This window comes from Podarcis tiliguerta, assembly GCF_965153285.1.
Source record: "Podarcis tiliguerta genome assembly, chromosome: 1".
Classification (NCBI taxonomy): domain Eukaryota; kingdom Metazoa; phylum Chordata; class Lepidosauria; order Squamata; family Lacertidae; genus Podarcis; species Podarcis tiliguerta.
This window is the reverse complement of record NC_139534.1, coordinates 76,761,735-76,783,957: the sequence shown is the minus strand read 5'-3', so window position 1 is coordinate 76,783,957 and position 22,223 is coordinate 76,761,735. Positions and strand designations below refer to the sequence as shown.

The window sequence follows — 22,223 nt, the reverse complement described above, 5'->3', positions numbered from 1 at the left end:
TTTGCCAAAGGTTCTGCTTTTGATCTTACTGGTGTAGTCTTATCATATATACACTTCCATTTCACACAAGCAAAAAAACTTTTCTCTCTTTCTAATGGCTTCTGTTAGCTTTGAAACTGGTTTCAGTTAAATATGTTATCTCAGTTTTATGTGAAAATTGACCATTTAATTATATTTTGTTGGAATAATCATGGTTTTGCTGTCGTCATCCCTAACAGATTTTATCTTGGAGAAACCATCTGATATCAATCTAAAAGTTGAAAGGAGAGGTGGTTCAAAAGATTTTCAGCTTTGGTCACTGCTGTGTGCCATTCAAAAGCAACTTGCCATACCACAGGCAAGAAGACAAACAAAGCACTTTCAGCTCCTTATGCACAACCAACACATGGTGTTCTACAGCAGGGATTGTTGCAAACCTACTAATTCTGTATATCATTTTCCCAGTTATAAAAACCTCCAGATATGTCACACATGACTTGATTTCATGTCTCTCTGTTTAATCTGACCAGGTTGCCAGATTACCTATGTCAACTAGGAGAAATTATGAACTATAGCAGTTTGGACTTCAAGACAGTATTATCTTCCTTCACGCATTTCTTGTTATTCTGTCATGCTTCCATGAGACCTCTAATCACATCAAAAACCACTGCCTATCAAAAACATTTGCTTGATTGACCTTTTAAAATAAATAAATAAACTGGACACTGTGCTGATAAAACTCTTTGAATGAAACTAAAGTGTTAATGCTGCAGGGACTAGTCCTGGTGTATTGACTGGAATCATGCTCTGCTGTGTTGAAAAGTGAAGTTCAGCACTGAACCGTAGGTTAATGTGGCTAACTAGAAATTTACATTTTGTGGGGGGAGAAAACCTAGATTTTATCCAAATAAACTACCTTTTATTGTAAATTTAAAATGTTTTTTTTTTTAAACACACACACACTCACACACACACAGGCTAAGTGATTATTAGTACATTGTTTTTGTAAATGATAGAGTGTGCCATACAACAACTAGGACTGCATACACACCACACACTAAAAGCATTTCCCCCACCCCCACATAATCCTTAGAACTGTCATTCATCCCTCACATAACTATAATTCCCAGCAGCCTTAAACTACAGCTCCCAGGAAACCAATATTTACATATGCTACACTTTTAATGAAATGTATGCAAGGCTTCATTTGAGTTCATGCACCTGTCATCTTATGAATTAAGCAGTGGAGACATGTGACACAAATAATGGAATAGGATGGGTTTCTTCATGCTTATGCCAACTGTATTACTCCAGGTCTGGCTCCAAGCCATTGTTATATATGCAGTTTACTTATAACCATGTCAATCTCAAGCATCATTTAATGCACAAAGAGTCCTGTTCATTCATAGCGAATTACACCTCAGTACAAAGTGCCAGCAAAAAGCCCTTAAGTGTTGTCATCAGTACAGGCTCTTAAATGCTTAATGGGCTGAGTGCTTGTTTTCTATACTTGTATGGGTTTCACATTCAAATGGTTCCTGCATAGCATTTTAGTTATGTGCATTTTAATTCTTGGTTCCTTATACTTTAGAACAGGCACGTCCAACAGGTAGATTGAGATCTACTGGTAGAAAAGTCTTCCTCCTTCCTAAAAAAAGCTCAACAATTTTGGCCACCCCTACTTTAGAACAATTCTTCAACAGCAACATCAGTTTTAATCCTGGAGCAATCCAAACATCATTTAGTTGTCATCTTCTGCTTCCATCTGCTTAAAAGCATTACTGGGTTGTCTGTGGCAATGGGAGTGTCAAACTAATACCTAATTTCTTTGGATGTACCTTCGGAAATCAAGTTGACCCAATCGATCATTGGCAGAGCAATTGGCTAACATGAAACCTGCTGGTCTTGCTGCCAAGGTGGATGTGTGTGTGTGTTGGGTAACCAGTTGGAAGGAAATGCAGTATGCCACCTCTGGGGCATGTTAGGTGAATGGGAGGACTTTGGATCCAACCCCAGCATGGCCCCTTCTCTCTGCCCCTGGGGTACTGGCGACAGCCTCAGCTGAACCATGAACTCATCAGGTAGCTTTAGTCAAACCACTGCCACTTTCAGCTCCTTTCCTCATGCCTGCAATTTAGGGATAGTAATACTGTGAACAGCATCTTAAAAAGCAGAGATACCACCTTGCTCACAAAGGTCCGTATAGTTAAAGCTATGGTTTTCCCAGTAGTGATGTATGGAAGTCAGGGCTGGACCATAAAGAAGGCTGATCGCCAAAGAATTGATGCTTTTATGGTGCTGGAGGGAGACTATTGAGAGTCTCATAGACTGCAAGAAGATCAAACCTATCCATTCTTAAGGAAATCAGCCCTGAGTGCTCACTGGAAGGACAGATCCTGAAGCTGAGGCTCCAATACTTTGGCCACCTCATGAGAAGAGAAGACTCCCTGGAAAAGACCCTGATGCTGGGAAAGATGGAGGGCACAAGGAGAAGGGGACGACAGAGGACTAGATGGTTGGACAGTATTATAGAAGCTAGCAACATGAATTTGACGAAACTCTGGGAGGCAGTGGAAGACAGGAGTGCCTGGTGTGCTCTGGTCCACGGGGTCACGAAGAGTCAGACATGCCTGAATGACTAAACAACAACAACAACAACAACACTGTAAAATTAATTGTAATGCTCTGAACAGCTTTAATCACTAGGGAAGTTACCTTATTCTTTATCTACTCCTTTGTCACCTTCTCTCTCTCTGTCTGTCTCTGACTCTGTCTCTCCCTCTTCCCCTCTACCTCTCTCTCTCTTTTTCAGTATGCCTTCTAAATAATACGTTGCCAGTATGGGCTAAGCCATTAATGAATGAAATTACTGAATGAAGACAGAAGTAATTACTCTTCGAAAGCTCTTTCCCATTTCCCACTGGGCAAATTTGGAAATCTGGCAAATTTGAAAAACGTGATACCCTCCTCACCTTCCTCATGGCTCTAGTTTTGTTTTTCAGCAACGATCTAGACAGTTTAAAGAGTTTCAATTTGTAATGACAAAATGTATTTTGACCCAGAAACCTCTAAATAGAAGCTAGAGCGACCAAGCTGACAGCAGGTTCACAACAGACAATTAATTTAGAAAGTTATCAGTCAGTAGAAAATTTTTGCTTTTGTTTACATCTGTGAAACAGATGGCCAAATACAAGATTATTTGATTAGATCTTTTATGCCTGTTTGAAATTAATTCAGCACCGTATTATTTGAAAAAACTTGTGTGATATACTTAACACAATCTAACTAAGGAGATTTACGGCAGCATCATTGTTCTTTGATGTGAAATTGGGAAACTCCCAGAACATATTAAATTATGCATCTGGTGACTGCCAAGTATATGAGGTGTGACAATACACCAATATAAATGCTGCCATCTATTGATGTATGATAGCTACTGTTCTTTCAACCATTATCTTATTTTACTCTAATCTGTCATTACAAAGCACTTGCAACAATTACTTGCTCCTCATTGAAGTACTCTAGACCAAACTCTCCAATATAACCTCTTGGCGTGTTTCTGTTTTAAGTTGTTGAGCATCTGACTCTTATTCTGCCAAGATCTACTAGTTACTTTTCTGCTGACCACATAGGACATTTGGCTCATCCTTAAAATGCAGTCTAAAACTGAAAAGTTCTAACTGCACTGCAGTTCATGGGGTAGACCATGCACATTTTCTTGTCCCAATTTATGTTTTCCTTTAAACAATCAATTTATGGACTTCTCTGTGGGTGCATCAACAGAAAGTCTTGCACAAGCCCATTGGAACACATGAAACTTGCTCAGACACAGTTCCTGGCTCCATTTGAAACATGGAGAAAGACTCGGTGGTTTAGACCACAGAGCCACCCACGTCCCGTTATGGAGAGACACTACCTTCTTGTAACCCAAGCTTGCTTGAATTTAATACCTAAATGGTACACACATTGCAACGGTCTCTCGTCTTTGCTTTCCAAACCAAAGGATAGGAGCATGACAGTTTGACTGTTTATTTTATGAAGGAAATCAGTAACGCTTTACAGCTGTTTTAACTGCTTCATGAAAAGTAAATAAATTGATCTGCCCACATGAGTCTGAATTAATTCCCTCTTTAGAAAAGTTCTAGAGGCTTTTCCCCAACTTCCTAAATGGGTGAGGAATATTTTACAAAAATATAATGCATTTTGCAGAGGACGCAATATACTCTGGCTATCAACAACTGAATTGGCTACTTTCTTTACTCTTAGGTAGCATCGTTTTGCTGTCACTGGGAAATATCTGATTCTAAGCAAGAAAGTTCTGCTGTTCTGCTGATAGTTACAAGTATTTGAGAGGGCAGAGTAGAGTAAGGTGGTTTATATTTTGGAAAAGAGGACAAAAGCAATCTGATTATACAGTATTTACAAAATATATGAACTTCTAGAGCTAGAAGGCCCAACCAGTCCCGTCTTCTGCACTAAAGCAAAATGATTTCTCTACAATATATGCTATTTATACCTTAAGGCTAAGGCCAGCTCAGTTGAAAGCACTGGCAGCAAATTTCACCAGGATCAGAACCAGTTACCAGCTCAGGGGCTTATAAATACTCAACTTTTTTTGAGGAAATCATTAAGGAGACCCTGAATTCTTCTTTGGATTGGATTCAAATCTGAGCTGGAGAAGAATTTCTGATTTACATCCCATCTAGCCTTCCAATCCCAAAATGGAGAATGAGAAGGAAGGAAGTGGGTTGGGGGGTACAACTTTCTAAAGTTGTATTGACATGTCTATTTCCAACCTGGTACATTTTCTGAGCCACTGGAACACAAATCCCAGGGGAAATTTCCCATTTTTCTTTGATACAGATCCCCCAGGACTTGAGCTGGCAAATCCTGATGCCACAGGTCAGTGAGTCTTATTGGGGGATGGAGTTGAACCAGACTCCAATCCTTCATGAGCCTCACTGCCTGCTAAGGTTTTATTGGCTACACACTTCTGCTTTAACAGGATAACATTGATTTTGAAATGCTTTTGTGCTCCCTATTCTTTGAAGCTACAGTCTGAACAGGTAGAGACCAATAGCAAGAAATGTGGTGGCTGGTTTTGTTGGACTGTCTTGAAGTACAGAGTACTAATTTCAGATTGAAACATTTCTTCAGGTACGGTATAATGTTGCCTCCGCCTTTCTTTTACGAAACATGCATTCCTCAGGGAGCAGGGGGCTGTGTGAGGGAGTTAGATTGTGCACCAGGCTGTGATTGCTGAGGCAGAAGGGATCTATCCTGATTAAGAGGGAATTTCCTGTCTCTTTTAAGGACAGCTATAAAGGACTTTCCCACTGAGAAGGGGAAGTAAGAGAGCTATAGAAGAGAAAAATGAGGATGAAGTATTATAGAAAGGGTGGGTGAAAACAGGTGTGAGGGTAGCCGTATCAACTGACATTCTGTTGCAATATCAAATACCTCTTATTTAGCAGCAGGCATTCAGCTGGAAATATTTGATGGCAGTATGAACCTGAGTTGGTGGGATTTCAAATGCAATTCCTGTCCTCACTGTATTGCAATGTAAGGTAGATAAATGGAGGACTACATACCCAAAACAAAGGACACCTGCTTACAAACTGTGTAGTAGAGCAATGCGAAACTAATATATGTATGCTATTTAATGGAGCTCAAAGCTATACAATCAAACTGTCTAGGGAGAAAATGAAAATTCCTGTTATATTTTTAAGCATTTACATTATTTAAAACACTGTGAGCTGTAGAAGTTTTGTACCAGTACAGCGCCTATCTTTTGCTGCCTTGTTTCCAAGTACAGAGTAGCGTCTGTGAATGGGTATTGCAAACTTTTGAATTTATTTTCATATCTCAACAGTACATTCTGTAGAATTCATCTCCATTGAATCTTATTTCCGTCGGTTCAGTCAAACTTGTGTTGCACAACATGATAAAATTTCCTCTGTTGTGCTCCTATTAGAATACAGTATCTGAGAGACTCTGCAATGAATTGAGCTTCATTAAGTTCAGCTACAATAAAATTAGTGGAAATGTTACTATTTCCTCCAGTGGAAGTTGGACAGTGTCTCTAATTGAGCACACTTGTAAAGTGCAAAAAGGGTGGCATCTTATTGTGTCCATGGGCTTTGCTCATGCAACAGGGCTTCATCTTCCACTCCTCCCTCCTGTAACCTCCACGTGTCTCCTCAATCTGCGCTCTAGAGTATGGGGCACTTCCAGAACAGATTGGGAAGGAGAGGAAGAGGAAGTTCCATTGCATGAGCAGAAGTTCACCAATGTGATGTTGAATATCATCCAAGATGTTAGAGAACGAGTTACGACTTGAAGATGGCAATATGCCATCTTTTTGGTAAGACAACATAGGCACATCCCCAGTTCAAAGTTCTATATACATTTCAACTTCTTTTGTCTACTCACAGTTAAATGAACATTTCAGAAATAAGGGACTTTTGGTGTTTGGTTTTAATACTTTTGTTGTTGTCATGTTCTGAAAAAATGGCCTACTCTAATCCATCTTCACATAATTAGTAGGATTTGTAACTCCCACTTGGATGGGGCTAGTGAGAAGAAGGGACAGTTGTCTTGCGCAAAAGCTGAATTATTTCCTTTAAAGACACAGGTACTGTACTTATGTTGTTTAAATGTAAAACAATTGCGAGCTGTGCTAGTTTAATATATCTAATCTGTGCATGCCACCACCCCATTAAAATCAAAGACAAAGAACTGATCATTGGCACACTATTGGATATAACAACTTCATGTACTTCTTAATGTAATATATTGGGGCTGGCATGAGCTGTGCTGTTTCACAGCTATGAAATTTTTACCAGCTTGGATATATTCTCCTCAAAACAGTAGGTGTTTCATGTATTGTTTTGGTGCCTGTTGAAGACATTCTTATTTAGAAAAGCCTAACCAGATGCTTAGAACATTTGTACAAGTTTTCATTTGTTTAGGTCTAGTCAATTGCAGTTTTAACCTTTTGGATGTTTTAAATTATGGTTGTAATTTTTTTTTAGTGGAAATTATTGTTTTAGCTTTTTTGTAAAAAAATTGCTTTGAGGTTTTTTCTTACAATCAAGCAGTATATAAATGTTATGAAATGATAGAATAATGATATTTTAAAAGGTGCTCAGGGTTATGCAGAAGAAGACTGAAAAGAAAAGGAGGCAGTGACAGGGTTATGGGGGCTGAGAGACATGCATGAGCTGTGTCAGGGTGGGTGTACTAATGCAGCAAACATTCCTGTGTAAGAATATCTGATCAGGGTGCATTCATGACCTCCACTAAAATTAACTACTGAGGCTTCACATGCCAGCATATATTTCACCCTCCACTGTACATCCTTTGACAAAGAAGAGCAGGCTGCATTGTAAATGGATATTCTACCTTCATTTTAAATATTATGCCAATAAGTATGAATTTCCGGGTCCCAGCTTGTGAGCGAAGTAAATTTTCCTATGATCACTATAAAAGAGTAAGCAGTTCGTAGCTTGGTTTTGTTCTCATTACTGTGGTGTTACCCTGAGGTTGATGTTGTCTGTTTGAGATTCTGAAATTCAGTTTCCATGTTTATTGTGAATTCCTGTCTGTGACCTTTTTCAGATAAGTTTTTCAGATTTGTTTGTTTTAAAGGAGTAATACCTGAGGACTCTAAAGCCAGCTTAATGCATGCAAGCTGTATTGTAAGGGAATTATGTGAGAAGAGGCTTCCAGGGCCAGCCCTACCATTAGGCAGAGGGAGGCAGCTGCTTCAGGCAGCTGATTTGGGGCATTGAGAAATGTCGCATATTGTTAGTTATTTAATTGGTGGTGGTGGTGGTTGTATCTTTACAGCAGGAGTGGCATTTGTGGGATTTTCTGCCTCAGATGTCAAAATAACTTGGCTGGGTTTGATTATTACCATGTACCTTGATGTAAAAAGAAGCACTCTTTATTTTGCCTCAGGCTGCTAAATGTCTTGGACTGGCTCTGAGGTCAGAAAAAAATCATTTTCTGAAGGCAGAAAAAAATCTTTCAGGCAGTTAAAAGTATTGCTGCTACTCACCCAAGGCATGTGTTCCATCTATACAGACAAGTTTCTATTTCTGATACCCTTTAAAAATAAAAATAAAAGATGATTGTATGCACATATACCCAGAAGTGCTTTTTCTGATAGTGAAGGTTGCTGCACATGTTTGAATTGCACTTTTTCTATAACAAATACAACCAGCATATAGCAAGAATATGTACACTGTTAAATATCATAAAGTTTTAAAGGAACTCAAATTCCTAGGAGGCAAAAAAGATATAATTTTTAAAAATGAGTAAGATTTAAAAAGGGGTAACTGCTATTTCTTTTTACACCCATGCTTGAGAAGCCTGTGCAAGGAAGGCAATTGCAGAGTCAAATAAATCAATGAGGTATATGGCAGGCATAAAGTACCTGGTTTGTGGGGAGAGGAGGATGCCTGGGCAGTAGTCTTGAGTATTAAGAATAGTGGAAATACGTACGAGAGTCCTATTTTGTTGAGGACATAAGTTAAGACCCAAGATGCATTGCAGTAAGGAAGTTCACATTTCTGAACTGTGTTAAAGTGTTTGGAATAATTTTCGGTTTCATAAGCACACATCTGCACAGAAGTTTGAAATTAATTCAGAGGTGAATCTAATACCTTCATATGTATTGGGATTTTTTGCCCAAATACCTAGAAATGTTATGCTGACTTCTGGGAGTGGCTTGGGGAGTGGCTTGCACAACCAGTGCAAATTGATCATATGTTTTTGCCAGTGTTTCTGTATGACAAAAACTGTTAGACTGTAAATTATGCAAGCCTATATCATTTTTTGAAGCTTGACAATACTGTCACTTGGCTTCCCCCCTCAAGTTTAATTAAAAGCGTATTAGTTAAGTAAGTTTAAATAAATGTTAAAAATTAAGAACTAATCAAAAAATTGTAGCACAGTTACTTGTTATATTGTTATTCCATCATTCCTCAGCGGTTGTCTTGTTTGCTCAAGTGGGAGAGGACACTTAGCATGGAGAAAGTCTCCTAATGGCATTTCAGAAGAAGGGGCCCATTCCTTCATTGCCCAGATGACTTCTTCTCTTTGTGAAAGGGGAAGAAGCTCTGGCAGGGGCTTAAGAGGAATCCTGGATTGTGGTCCTAGCACAGGAGAAGACAACTTTCCCTCACAGAAGGTGTCCTTCTCTCAAGTAGAACAAACACACTCAAAAGAACAGAATTCCCACCTCTCCCCTTCCTGTTTTTCTTCACAGCAACCCTGTGAAGCAGGTTAGGCTGCAAGGCAGTGATTGGCCCAAGATCACTCAATGAACTCCATCATGCCTGTGTGAGAATTTGATATACCATCCAACACTGGCATACCACGTCCTAATCCAACACTTTAAACACTACATTACTCAACTAAGAGGCCAGCTGAGAGAACATTGACGTTAAAATATGATTCAGCAGCAAGGTATTCAAAAGCAAAAGTACCAGTTGACAATACTTTAAAATAGGAGTCAAGTAACTGGAAGTTCCTAAGCCAAGTTCAGCCCCTTGAGGATTATTTAGCACCAACTGAGAGTGAAAAGAGTTGAGACAAGCGTGGCATCTTGTATCTTCAGAATTTGATGGCAACAGGGAGTGGGAGTTTAAGGCAGAGGCATCTTCTCTCACTCCCAATTTAAAATTGCCCTTTAGGTAAATTAAGTTTTGACCAGGGCTGTGTTTTACACTTTATTCTGCACTTGGGATTGTGACAAGCAGGAAATGTGAATGTTCCTGTGAGGATCACCTCAGAGTGCTGATGCTAAGTTTAAGCATAGTGTGAATCTCAACAGTCCCTTGTGGTTTTAGATAGCACCATGAGAGGCACTGCATTTTAACACATGCTTTTCTTTTCTTTTGCGGGGCTTTTTTTCTATGACTAACCTTGTCAGCCATCAAGGAGCGGAGCACACTCTTTAGTCAGTTCTAATTATGGTATTTGCTATCAAAAATACAGTGCTCAGCTGTTACTGTGGTATCTCCTTGAGTCATACTCATGAGTGTCTGATTCACACACATCTCTTCAAAGGAAAATGTTCAGAGGGACAGCAGAAGAAAATGCATTTCATTGTTAGTAACTGGCAATGAGAAGCAAAGTCAGGAATGCAGGCATTTCATTACAGAAAGTAGTTGTGTGTGACAAATAAAAATTTCCAAGGGAGCTTCCAAATGCACATTTTCTCTGCACCTATGTGTGTATAAACCATTCTTATTTGTTCTTGATTAATTTTTTTAATTAAAAATATTTATAACCCAGCCCTCATCTGTATGAACAAAGACAAAAGAATAGCTTGCTGGATGAGACCAAAGGCCTGTCTAGTTCAGCATCCTGTTCTCACAGTGGCCAACTAGATGTCTGTGACAAGTTTGCAAGCAGGACCTGAGAACTCTCCCCTCCTGTGCTTTCCAGCAGCAGGTATTCAGGTGCATAATGACCTGAAACTGGAGTTAGAGCATAGCCATCATGACTTGTAGCAATTCATAGCTTTATCGTCCATGAGTTTGTCTAATCCTCTTTTAAAGCTACCCACACTGGCGGCCATCATTACCTCTCATAGAAGCAGAAACCATATAACCATGCACTCTACTTTCTTGTGTCTGCTCTGAGTCTTCCAACATTTAGCTTCCCTGAATGTCCACAAGTTCTAGAAAGACGGAGAAAAGCTTCTATCTATCCCCTGCTTCCTTACCTGTATTATTTTATACATTTCTGTCACCCTGCCTCTTACTCACCTTTTCTCTAAAATGAAAAGTCCCAGTGACTAGGATCCCAGCGGAGATTTACTCACGTGAAATCATGGTTTGATAGGATTCTTTCCCCACCCCACCCCTTCTCCCGTCAAGTAAAGCATATTTCCTGAGCGGGCCTCTTCCTCATTTATCATGTCACTCTTTTAAGCTTTTAAGAAAATGAAGTTCAGCTCAGCGCTTGATTAATGAGTTTGTCAGCTTGATGAAACTAAGGGTAAATAAATGTGCTTAGTTTTTAACAAAATTTCCATGGGAACTTTTGTGCACATGATAGAAGAGTCTTTTGTCTACTGAATAAATCCAGTTCACCTGTCATAACCAGTTCATTGTTCTGGGCCCTCCAAAAGTTGTGGGTGTGTGACACTCAAAGCATTTGACAAGGCCACATGTTTGACAGCCACCCTTACATATTTCCCCCAACTTGTGCCTTTAAGCTTCCGAATTTTAGAATATAGTTGTTTCCCTAGGTCTTACTCTTGTTTTCTTACAGGCAGTGTCCTGTTTATATTGACTTTATGAGGTCATCTGTCAGGACTTTGATTGCTCTGTCTTTAGTCTTTCAGCAGTGAACTGAAAAATTCTGGGTTATATTTGGAAAAACAATATTGACCTGGCAACTCAGAGTATGAAAAGGGTGTGCGTGGAACTCTTTTTCACATATAGCTCTTTCATCATTTATGTGTTAGAGGCAACTGCTGTGATTTAATACCAGTTTTTTTAAATCCATGAATACATGTTTTTAGCATCATTTGAAAAAAATCTACAGGGAACAGAAGGTCCATATTGGATGGCAGCAATCATGCAGAATGAGAGGCACGGGGTTCAATTCTGAACAGCCAGAATTGGAGCATATTGTCCTTTCTTGCCAATTACAGCTCCTCTCCCCAAGTGCTTCTCCATCCCTACCCTCCCACCCCCGCCAGCCTAAGTCACTTTCATTATCTGAGGAACAAGGGAAACATTGAAAGGTGCCTTTTGCTGAGCCAGACCACTAGTCTACAGCAGGTGCAGGGTACCTTTGGCTATCCATATGTTGTTGAATTACAACTCCTATCATTCCTTGGCCATGCTTGCTTGGTGTGATGGGAGTTATAGTTCAGCAACATCTAGCTCTCCAGGATTTCAGACAGGAGTCTATGCTAGCCTTACCTAGAAATTCCAGGGATTGAATCTGGAAAGCATGGAACAGCAAACACAGATGCTCTATCAATAAGCTACAGCCCTACCTGAAAGCTTGACTGGGATGGAGGAAAGCACTTGAAGTGGTAGACAGAAACTATGGGAAGATTAAGCTAGAGGTGGAAACTGCCACTCTCAAATCTTGCTTGTCCCTTGCTGGCAAGGCACTTGCTTTGCCTTCAGAAACAATTTTAATTTCTTGCATATCCAGTTAAAAGAATCTCTGGTAGAAGAACTGGAGAAAGTCTGGACTTGAGACTTTGGACTGCACTGCTTGTCATGAGTGGACAGTTCCAGGGTTGATGAACTTATGGTTTGATTCATTATAACACTTTTTCAGAACTTTGTGCAATGTTGCAGAATTTTTGCCTAGATTCAGTTCCTTAATGTCTTGTTAAAAATTGATACATAGATTGTTATTGTTATAAACAGTAATAAGCATAATCTTCCCAGTTCTGTCACTGTGTCTATCTATTTGTTGATCTTTTCAGCCATTTGAACTTGTCAATTGCAATGCAGATTTTGACTGGTTTATCAATGGACAATGAGGAAATACTGGGCATCACATTATGCTATCTTCTGCAATAACTAAGCTAGGGCTGGATTAGTGAAATTCCTAGGGTCTTGCAAAACTGGAGGAAGCTGCAAACTCAAGCAATCTCTTGCCTGTATTCTGCAATGCTTCCATAATTACCGTAGTTTAATGTGTGCAAGAAGACCTTGCAATTCATGTAAAGTAAGGTGTTGCTTAAAATGAGCTACGCCCTTGGTAATTTAGCATTCATAGAATTGTGCTGTAAAGCAAAAACACAGGCAACATCTCTTCCTTCCACTACAAATAATTCTATTAGATTCAAATATGCATATGGTCGAATAATTTTGTCTTCAGCAAATGGATGATATTAATAACAATTCTCATTTTCAAATGTGTCAAGATGTAGCTTTATCCCTATCCTTTTCTAGACTGTATCAGTTCATATCTAAACTATTTTCTTTTTGGCTAATATGCTGAGCATTCTGTGTCCATCTGAGTTTGTAACTAAATAAAAAAGTTGTTCATTGTAATTCTATCAACTGCTTTATTAATAGCAGTTTTTTTGGTATTGTGTTTCGTTAATCTTTCCAGTGCATTAAAGAACTAGGTTTCCAAGAGTGATGTAAAAGTGATATGACAAGAGGATGGGTTTCATGAAGGGGGCGGGGGCGGCTTTGATTAAAAATATGAAAATCATAGCAGTGACAAAATGAAATGACCTGCTAAACATCATTCATCCCGTCTGCCTAGATCTGATGAATTTACTGTTATTTGGACAGCATTTTCCAATGAATTATTCGATGTCATTTTAAATGTTCCAAAGCACATTTTACCATTACATGCAGTTAGTTGCCAGTATATCCATGCAACACTGGATTTAGGGTGGTGCTGGTGGTCCCCCCCCCCCAGGGTGCCAAGACAAGGGGGTGCAGAATGGAAGGCGAGAGGAAGGAGGGCATGAAAATAAGAAATATTGGGGGGCACCAAATTTTGCAACACTCAGGGTTCCATATAACCACAGTCTGCCCCCTGCCACATGGTTCTTTCTGGGGTGTGAAGACGGCTGACTTTTTCTTTGAAGAATTGTGTTTAAACACAATATTCTTTCTTGACTAAAAGAGCTTGTTCCCTAAGAGTGTTTTTGCAACATGCAATACAACTCTGCAACAATCAGATATCTCATCTCTGGTCTATATGTGCTTTTGCATTCTTAAAAATAATGCAAGCAAATGTCTTATATTTTATGTGTAGGATAGAATTACAAAGGTTATTCAGGTTATATCACCAATTAGCGCAGTACTGTCAGCCATTTGAAAAATGGCTATATCTTTAATACATAGGGTATTTTTTAAAAAATGGAATATAACTTGGATATGAATGTTATCAAAATAGGAACTTTTCCAATTTCTTTCTGAAGTCCTTACATAGAAAAATTGCAAAGTATATTCAGGATTAATATATAAATCCTTTAGAAACAATATTAGGCGTTACCAGTGAAGATATCTATAGATATATGAGGATATTTTAGGATGAATGGGATATATGTTTCACAAATCTAATTTGGGATACCAGCTTTGGAACTGTGAGCTGGTAATGTGTAAGGAGAATGTTTCACATGTAAAGTGAATAGCAATATCATTTAGGTTTCTTGCTATCTGCATCCAAAAAGACTTTAGCAATTTAAATAAACCCAACTGATTTAAAAATACTGTGGATCATTTACAGAATTTTTTTTTAATGTAAAAATGTCTAACGTTTGCTGCCAAAAAATATGCTTCAGCTTTTTCGGTACTAGGACATTGAATTCTTTAGCATAAATAGAGAAATTCAGCCCAGTCTCTCTTGCAGACTGTTTAGTTCCATGTCTGATAACCCATTCAGGCTTTAGCATGTTTAGAAGCTTTCTTTAGTTTCCTCCAGCTCTGATGTCAAATTTCTCTATACAAGAAAGACCTGCTATAATAAGCTGAATACTTGATTAGCACAATGCCTTGAATTTTAATGTTGCTAACTTTGTTTCAATCAGCTCAGGGAAAAAGAAGAGAAACGTTATAGTCCAGGGATTGCAAACCTTGGTGGTTGGCTTTAGTTAGTTTGCTTGATAAAATTCTGGTTTAAAAAGCCAATTAGACACTGTGATTAATACGTATCTTTTAATCCCCTCTCTGCTTTTTACAGATTTATACAGACTGGGCCAATCACTATCTAGCAAAATCTGGTCATAAACGTTTGATAAAAGATCTGCAACAAGATGTGACTGATGGAGTTTTACTGGCTGAAATAATCCAGGTAGTAGGTAAGTAAGTTTGCCTTTTGTTATATCACATCCACAGTTGTCTCATCAGGAGCATTTTTTCTGTGAAAAAGCAAATATGTTTAATGAAATATTTTTGTGCTGCTTTGCAGGGCCAAAACAGCCCTTTAAAGGCAGTGCACACATAAAATCATAGTACAATAGCTTAGAAAGTCAGATATAGTGTTCATGATAAGAATTATCTGGAAAAAAATCTTTCTAAAATCATATAGATATAGATAGTGCTATGGGCATGCATGCTGTAATTATTAGTTGGATTTTTTAAAAAAATCATGGGAATAGTTTGTGGTAATTATTTGTTGTTGACAAGATCTGTCAAAGCAGTAGATCATGTACACAACTAAAGCCAAAAAGAAGCTGATGACAAACTTTATAATAGTCACACTGGATTTTTAAATAACTGCTAGTGAGCATTCAATTTTTTATTATTTCCTCTTTTCTTTTTGATTAATATTGAAATAATTGATGAGTTAGCTAGCTGTCTGCTGTAGTTTTGGCTTCAGAAGTGGGTATTAGATGGTAGTGTTTATGCACAGAATTCTTAACATTTCTGTTCTGGATTGTAAAATTGCTTTGAGATGCTTCATAAGAAGCAATTCATAAATTAAATTATTATTATTATTATTATTATTATTACTATTATTATTATTATTTCAGTTTTACAAAAAATAAACTTAAATCTGAGAGGTTATATGAATCAAAGCAGAGATCTAAGTGCAATAACTAGCAGATCCTTGAAAATACTGTAAGTTTCTAATGTTACAATCCTATACAGTTGCCTGGAGATGTCCCATTGAATTCAGTGGCACAACTGAGCAGACATGCATAGGATTGCACTCTTAAGTTCTGGTTCACAAATTCAGGTACATCACTTGGTAATGACACCTTCAATCACAGAATAAGATAGAAATTTCATATCACTTCAAATACAAAGTTTTTTCTTCATAGAGTCAGGGCCAAAGTAGCTGTTATACTTGATACTATGGTTCTTTTTTTAAAAAAATTAATTGCAGCAGTGCTGATTGTTTGTTTGGTTTTGAGATTGCAGCATGCAGGGAGTGGAAGTTTATCCTTTGTCTCCCTTTCTGCCCCCCCCCCCAAGAAATCCCCCCTGTCCAGCTATGAGTTTTAGTAAAAGATGAAGAAGTAGTTCTTATTAACAGTGATGGGAACTACGTAATGGATCACCACAGTGCTCTCTATGTTGGGCTTCCCTTGCATTTGACCCAAAAACTGGTGTTAGTGCAGAATGCTGCAGCACAGCTGTTGACAGGAGTGAGATCTTGTCAGCATGTAATTCCTGCACTCAGAAATCTGCACTGTTTGCTAATTAATCACTAGGTCAAGTTCAAGGTGCTAATACTAGTATTTAAACTACTTAACAGTTTGGGACTAGTTTACCTGCAAGATATTTTCCGACTCAACCACTCTGATCTGCAGATCTGGAATGTTACAGGTACCACATAATACTCATTCTGTATTTGTAAGAAATCAGCCTTTTAGCATGGCAGCACCAAACCTTTGGAACTCCCTGTCTGTTGACGCCAGGAAGACACACCAGTGTCTGCCAACAGCATTTTTATTTAAGCAAGTCTATGCAGACTTGGGACATGGGTGGCGCTGTGGTGTAAACCACTGAGCCTTGGGCTTGCCAATCAGAAGGTCGGCGGTTTGAATCCCCATGACGGGTGAACTCCTGTTCTTCATTCCCTGCTCCTGCCAACCTAGCAGTTCAAAAGCACGTCAAAGTGCAAGTAGATAAATAGGTACTGCTCCGGTGGGAAGGTAAATGGTGTTCCCACGCACTGCTCTGGTTTCGCCAGAAGTGGCTTAGTCATGCTGGCCACATGACCCAGAAAAACTGTCTGCGGACAAATGTCAGCTCCCTTGGCCAGTAAAGCGAGATGAGTGCCACAACCCCAGAGTCGTTCGCGACTGGACTTAACTGTCAAGGGTCTGTACCTTTACCTTTTTTATGCAGACATACAGAATATTGACATGTTTTAATCAGTTTTTTTTGGCTCATTATTGATTGTTAATATTTTTGAAGGTTTAAAATTGTTACTTTTAACAGTTTTTATTGATAATTTCGTTGTTTTATTCTTTCTGCAAACCACTTTGAGGGGTTTTTTAAACAATCAAGTGGTATATAATTTTAATGAAATAAATAAAACTTTTTACTACAACCCATAGCTGTCGAGAGTAGATTTTCTTGGGGAACTGGGGAGAGATAAAACTCCTCTCTGTGGATGCTGTGATATTGATAACAATCAGGGATTCTCTGCAGCTGTAATTAATTTAAGAAAAGCAAGACACATAACTGCTTGCTATGCACTCAGCATACTGTGTTGTTTTTGAGCCTCAGTTCATACATGCAGCTTCCAGTCTGCCTATATGAGGAGCACAGTGAGCAACTCTAGAGAAATCAAATGATGTACTTGGTTGCATAAACCAGCTCTCACTTGTTTGTTAAATAGCATGGGCCTCGTTAACCTTGAAGATTATTGCAACTGAATAAGCTGGGTATTTTTATTTTCTCGGTACTGTAGTGATAAAAGCTCCATATGTTGCTGGCATCATCAGCTCAGGTTGCGATCTGCAGAAACTAGGGATGTACTACAGCTCTCAGCATTGGAGTGTTTCCTGCTCTTCTTCCACTTTTGCCAGTTTGTCAAGTTAATTATTTCCTTTAGTGATCCATCCATATGGTCTTGTCGCCCACATGGATGAAATAGCAGTGAGCTGAACACTCAAGAAGTCCATTAGCACAAATTAGAATGAACAAGAGAAGAACTTTGACATTTGACATTTTCTGCCAAAAGCACTAAAAGAGACATAGTGGGTCTTCACTAGCGAGAGGCTTCAGGGGTGGTCCATCTTTGACCTCATTCACTTCTTTTCTCTCAAATTCCCTGGACATGGGTGACATATATGCAATTTCATCAACATCCATTGTGCTTTAGCTAGTCTGTTCTTTTCACCAACAACTTTTTAATATATTAATATCTGATTAATTTACACATTCCTAATCCAATTTCAAAAGTTAACCCCAAAATTGAAGCACACACAAAAAGACAGATACACATTGTCAAAAGAAGACTTTAAAATGAGAATCTCAGCAGTCTCAGCAGCATTTTCTGGTTTTTAACTTCCTCCTAAATGATCTAGAGTTAGGGATGATCAGTGAAGCCGCCAGAACCCCAAAAATGGGGTTATGAGGAACACCAAATGTTCTTGTCATACTAAATGAACGAGCATTAAAATGGCAGCTGTAATTCAATGCAGGCAAGATTAAAGTGATGCATACTGGGGGTGGGGGAATCCTAACTTCACAAATAGGTTATTGGAGTCTAAACTGATGGTGACTGACCAAGAATGAGACTTTGGGCTCATAGTGCATAGCTTGATGAAGATGACAACCCAGCTGTGGCAGCTGTGAAAAAGGTGAATCCCAGGTTAGTGATAATTAGGAAAGGAACTAAAAATAAAACTGCTAAGGTCAACAGTTCGAATCCGTGCAGCAGCGTAAGCTCCCATTGCTTTGTCCCAGCTCCCGCCAACCTAGCAGTTTGAAGGCAAAGCAGCACAGGAGATAAATAGGGACTGCTGAGGTGGGAAGGTAAACGGCATTTCCGTGCACTCTGGCACTCATCACAGTGTTCTGTGCACTGGCCACGTGACCTGGGAAATCTGTCTGCTCCCTCAGCCTGAAAGTGAACCTAATAATCGAATTTGACTGGACTTAACCGTCCAAGGGTCCTTTACCATTACCTGCTGTTATACAAATCTATGGTGTGACTAAACTTTGAACACGGTGTACAATTCTTGTTTCCTAACTTCAACAAGAATATTGCACTGCCTGCAGAGGACTCTGTTTCAACCAATGCATCAGTTCCCGAACTCAACTAGCAGGGCCTACCAGGAGCTGCCCAGGGTCCTGATTTGCTTTGCCTTCCACCTATCCGGACCTGGAATGGAAGAGGCTCTGGTATTCATTACCATGTATCCCCAAGGGCCCCAGTCCCAGCAGAACAGGATAGAATGTGGAAGGAATTTACCACTTACTGTTAAATGAACATAAAGCAAAAGCACAGCTTTGCATGGGTTTTCATTCATCATAATTCCATAACCCCTGCACCTATCTTTCTGAAATTTTGGAAGTTACTAACCTAGTGTTACCTGTGCTATGTATGCCATTTTCATAAAAAGTGCCCCCAGAATCACATATGGGTTAGGTATGAAAATCCACTTCCCCAAGACTTTTGCATAAAAACCCTTTTGCCTGAAATTTAGCAGGCTTCATCCCTTCAGAAGGGGTTGCTATGTCTGCAAATTCCATCTAATTCTTCTTATAACTTTTCTGTTATAAGTTTCACTTTAAAAACAAACCCTCAAACTGTAAATTTCAACACCAAAAACCCCCCTACATATATTTATATGCAATTTGGCAGCCTCATGAACTCAGAAAGTGTTCCTGTTCCTGAAACGTTCACCTACTTCTGAAAAGAAAGTAAAAAGGTTTCCCCTGTGTATTTCTTCATGTTAGTCAATGCATATACATCTGAAACCTTTGATTTTCTAAAGCAAGGCTTCAGACCCAAGGCAAAGCAAGTGGTACTCAAAGCTGTCTGAGGTGTTTGTGAACTGACCCATTTTCCAAAACAGAATGCAAACCAAATCTTGCCTTCCATGCAGACCAATAGTTTTTACCCATGAAAAATACAATAAAGACAGGAAAGAAAGTTGTATATTTTCAAGACTTGATTCTCTTTTTCCATTTCCTCTTCCCATTGCTTTAATACATTTGGGTTCAGTTGTTTAAGAACACTTAATTGTTAATACGTAAGATTCCACCACCACCCATTTCCATGAAAAAGAAAACTCATCTTTTAAGCACACCTGCTCCTATTTTAATCTCTCAATTTGACACTAAAAAATTGTAGTCATTTGTATCCCATATACTAGCTGTAGTCAAAGTGAATATCATTGTCACATCTGAGGTGATAATATGCACCTATAGTGATTGTGATCACAGTTTCAGTATAGCTAATGAAATGGAAGCTACAACATCACAACTCATCCAGAAAGATAACCCCAGAGCTCTAGATATTTTGGTCTGGATTGGAGAGATAGTGGAGGAGAGAGCTGGAGAGCAGGGTGAAATAGGCATTTAGAGGCTTCTTAGAGGCTGCTCCCTTCTTTATGCAATTTCACTTATGCATGTCGGGGCCCAGAACATAGCCCCCACCTGTATATATGAACATGACCTAAAATACATTGGGTTACTTAGTGGTGGTGGTGTGTGTGTTTGTGTGTGTTGCCTTTTTTCTTGCTACAAACATGGTTTGTCTGGAATTTTCTTGCTACAGACAAACCTGGTTTGTCTGGAATTTCTTCAGGAGTCCTGGCGAAGGTACTTCGCAATACTTAATCCATTGTTTTAAGGCAATCTGAAGAGGGAAAATGTACTTGTTTGCTGCCAGTTTTGTGATGAATGGAAAGAAGAGTGAACAGCTCACTTCTTGTTCAAGTTTCTTGGGGAGGAGGGGGTGTTACCCTGTCTCTAGTATTGTTATTCTTTTAAAAAAGACAATCAGAACTGTGTTGTTTTTCTTGGACAATTCTACAATGACTAGAGACGTGTGAGGATTAAACTGGCAGGGGCAGCACGAACATAAACTTCCAGTATGTCTTCATATTTTCCAAGATTTTGAGAAGACTGCTATTGACTCACTACTGTATGCTCCATGCTCACCAACATCCTTAGTACTGTTGCACTTCATACCAGTCAAAATCACCACATAGAACTTTTCCACACATGACCCTAAAGTCATATTTTAGCTCTTCTGTAAATGAATGTTGTTAATAGGCAATGGAAGACTCAGTCCACAATAAAACCTGGATTGGAACATCTCCAGATTCTGATATACTAGAGCTTGTGGAAAACTTGAAGTGGATTTTTAATCAGTACAGTAAAGATCCACTTTCATACAGACTGCATATTGGGGGAAAATAAGAAAAAATTATAAAGCAAATTTACTTTTAATGTAAATGGAACCTATAATGCAGCTCTTTATGAATGAGGGCACTTTATAAAGAAGCAAAATGACCTCCAGAAGAATATAAGAACTGTGTAGATGGATCAGAACAGCATGACAAATCTCTTGCTCAAGTTACCGTACATCTCCCAAGTCAATAGGCAGTTTATGCAAGTGTGTGTGCGCGTGCGTGCGTATGTGCACACACAGACACTTCCAGGACTTGCCAGAGTCATAATAATTTTGGAAGAAATTCACTGGAATGAGCATTTTTTAAAAAGACCATAACACTCCCTATTAGTGTGATTATCATTTTGAATTGTGAACACCCAAAAGACAGCTTTCAGCTGCTACCGCATCTCAAAGCCATCAGCATGTGTTATCATCAAGCTTTGCTGAGACCAGCAGGGGAGCATTAATCATGGCTCATATGCAGCAGTACCTCTTGTGTGAGTTTCCAGGTCCTACATTGCACAGCTCATGTCCCCCCCCCCTTTCTTTTTGTGAGAGGAGAGCCATGGTTTTGACTGGCTGGTCTTAGTGCTTTCACTACTCGTACTCCATCCTCTCACTCCTTTGGATTCCACCCCCTACATGGGAAAGAAACAGATTGAACACGACATTAGTGTTTGAAAGCCCCTCCTTTCATGGCATATGGTTGTATTTTATGCTTGGAGGGAAGTGGAGAGCATGGCAGTCTGATAAAACTTTCTGCTGACTATGGATAGACACCCTCCTACATGTACTTATCTAGTCCTGAATATGGGATGATCTATGCAAAAGCAGGACCAAGTTCATCATACCTACAGAAGGTCTGCAAAATGCTGCTGGCAGATGTAAGGGATTTTGTTTGCTGGTGACTTTTCATTTCTATATATAAGTTTGGAGAAACCAGCAGCTGCCCAGCAAAGCTATTTCAGGAATACTTTGCTGTCGCTTATAGCATAGAGGAGATGTTGCCATATACATTTAATACTCTGTGTCTCCATGTAGAAGCTAAGTAGTCTTGGAATGTGCCTGTCACCAAAGAGTTGAAGAAAAGCATTCTTTTAGGCTGCCTTCCAGTTTTTGATACGCTCAGTGTACAAGAAGCAAAAGTTAGGCCAATCCACAGTCTGCTTTAATGTGGAGTTAAGCCATTTAGTTTGCTCTTTTGACATGAAGAAGAAAGAAGCCATAATTCATCTTCTGAGAATGTATGGAATGAGTACTTAAAAAGGCCATTATTTTTGTTAAGGCATGTTTTCACCCAGTTGCCATATTTATGTATGTGTAGCATGTAGTATAGTGGGAGAAAACAGAAATATTGTTTGCGAATGTAGATATTTCTGCCATGCAATTATTTTGTTCTTGTTATGCTAGAGAGCTGATGCATAGAG

General features: G+C 39.0%; 1 protein-coding gene and 1 long non-coding RNA gene across 14 annotated transcripts in view; one reads left to right on the top strand and one right to left on the bottom strand.

Moving 5' to 3' along the window:
- NAV2 (neuron navigator 2) overlaps nucleotides 1-22,223 on the top strand; it is a 517,389-nt gene that overhangs the window by 326,787 nt on the left and 168,379 nt on the right. For all 13 annotated transcript variants that reach the window (XM_083452668.1, XM_083452670.1, XM_083452666.1 and 10 more), the window contains exon 2: nucleotides 14,671-14,788. In XM_083452668.1, the coding sequence (XP_083308794.1) occupies nucleotides 14,671-14,788 (118 nt within the window). The remainder of the gene's footprint in view (nucleotides 1-14,670; nucleotides 14,789-22,223) is intronic.
- The window catches only part of LOC310681509, a 32,566-nt gene that overhangs the window by 4,066 nt on the left and 6,277 nt on the right, over nucleotides 1-22,223 (bottom strand). Inside the window, exon 2 of the long non-coding RNA XR_014513362.1 lies at nucleotides 21,287-21,434. This is a non-coding gene — a long non-coding RNA (uncharacterized lncRNA). The remainder of the gene's footprint in view (nucleotides 1-21,286; nucleotides 21,435-22,223) is intronic.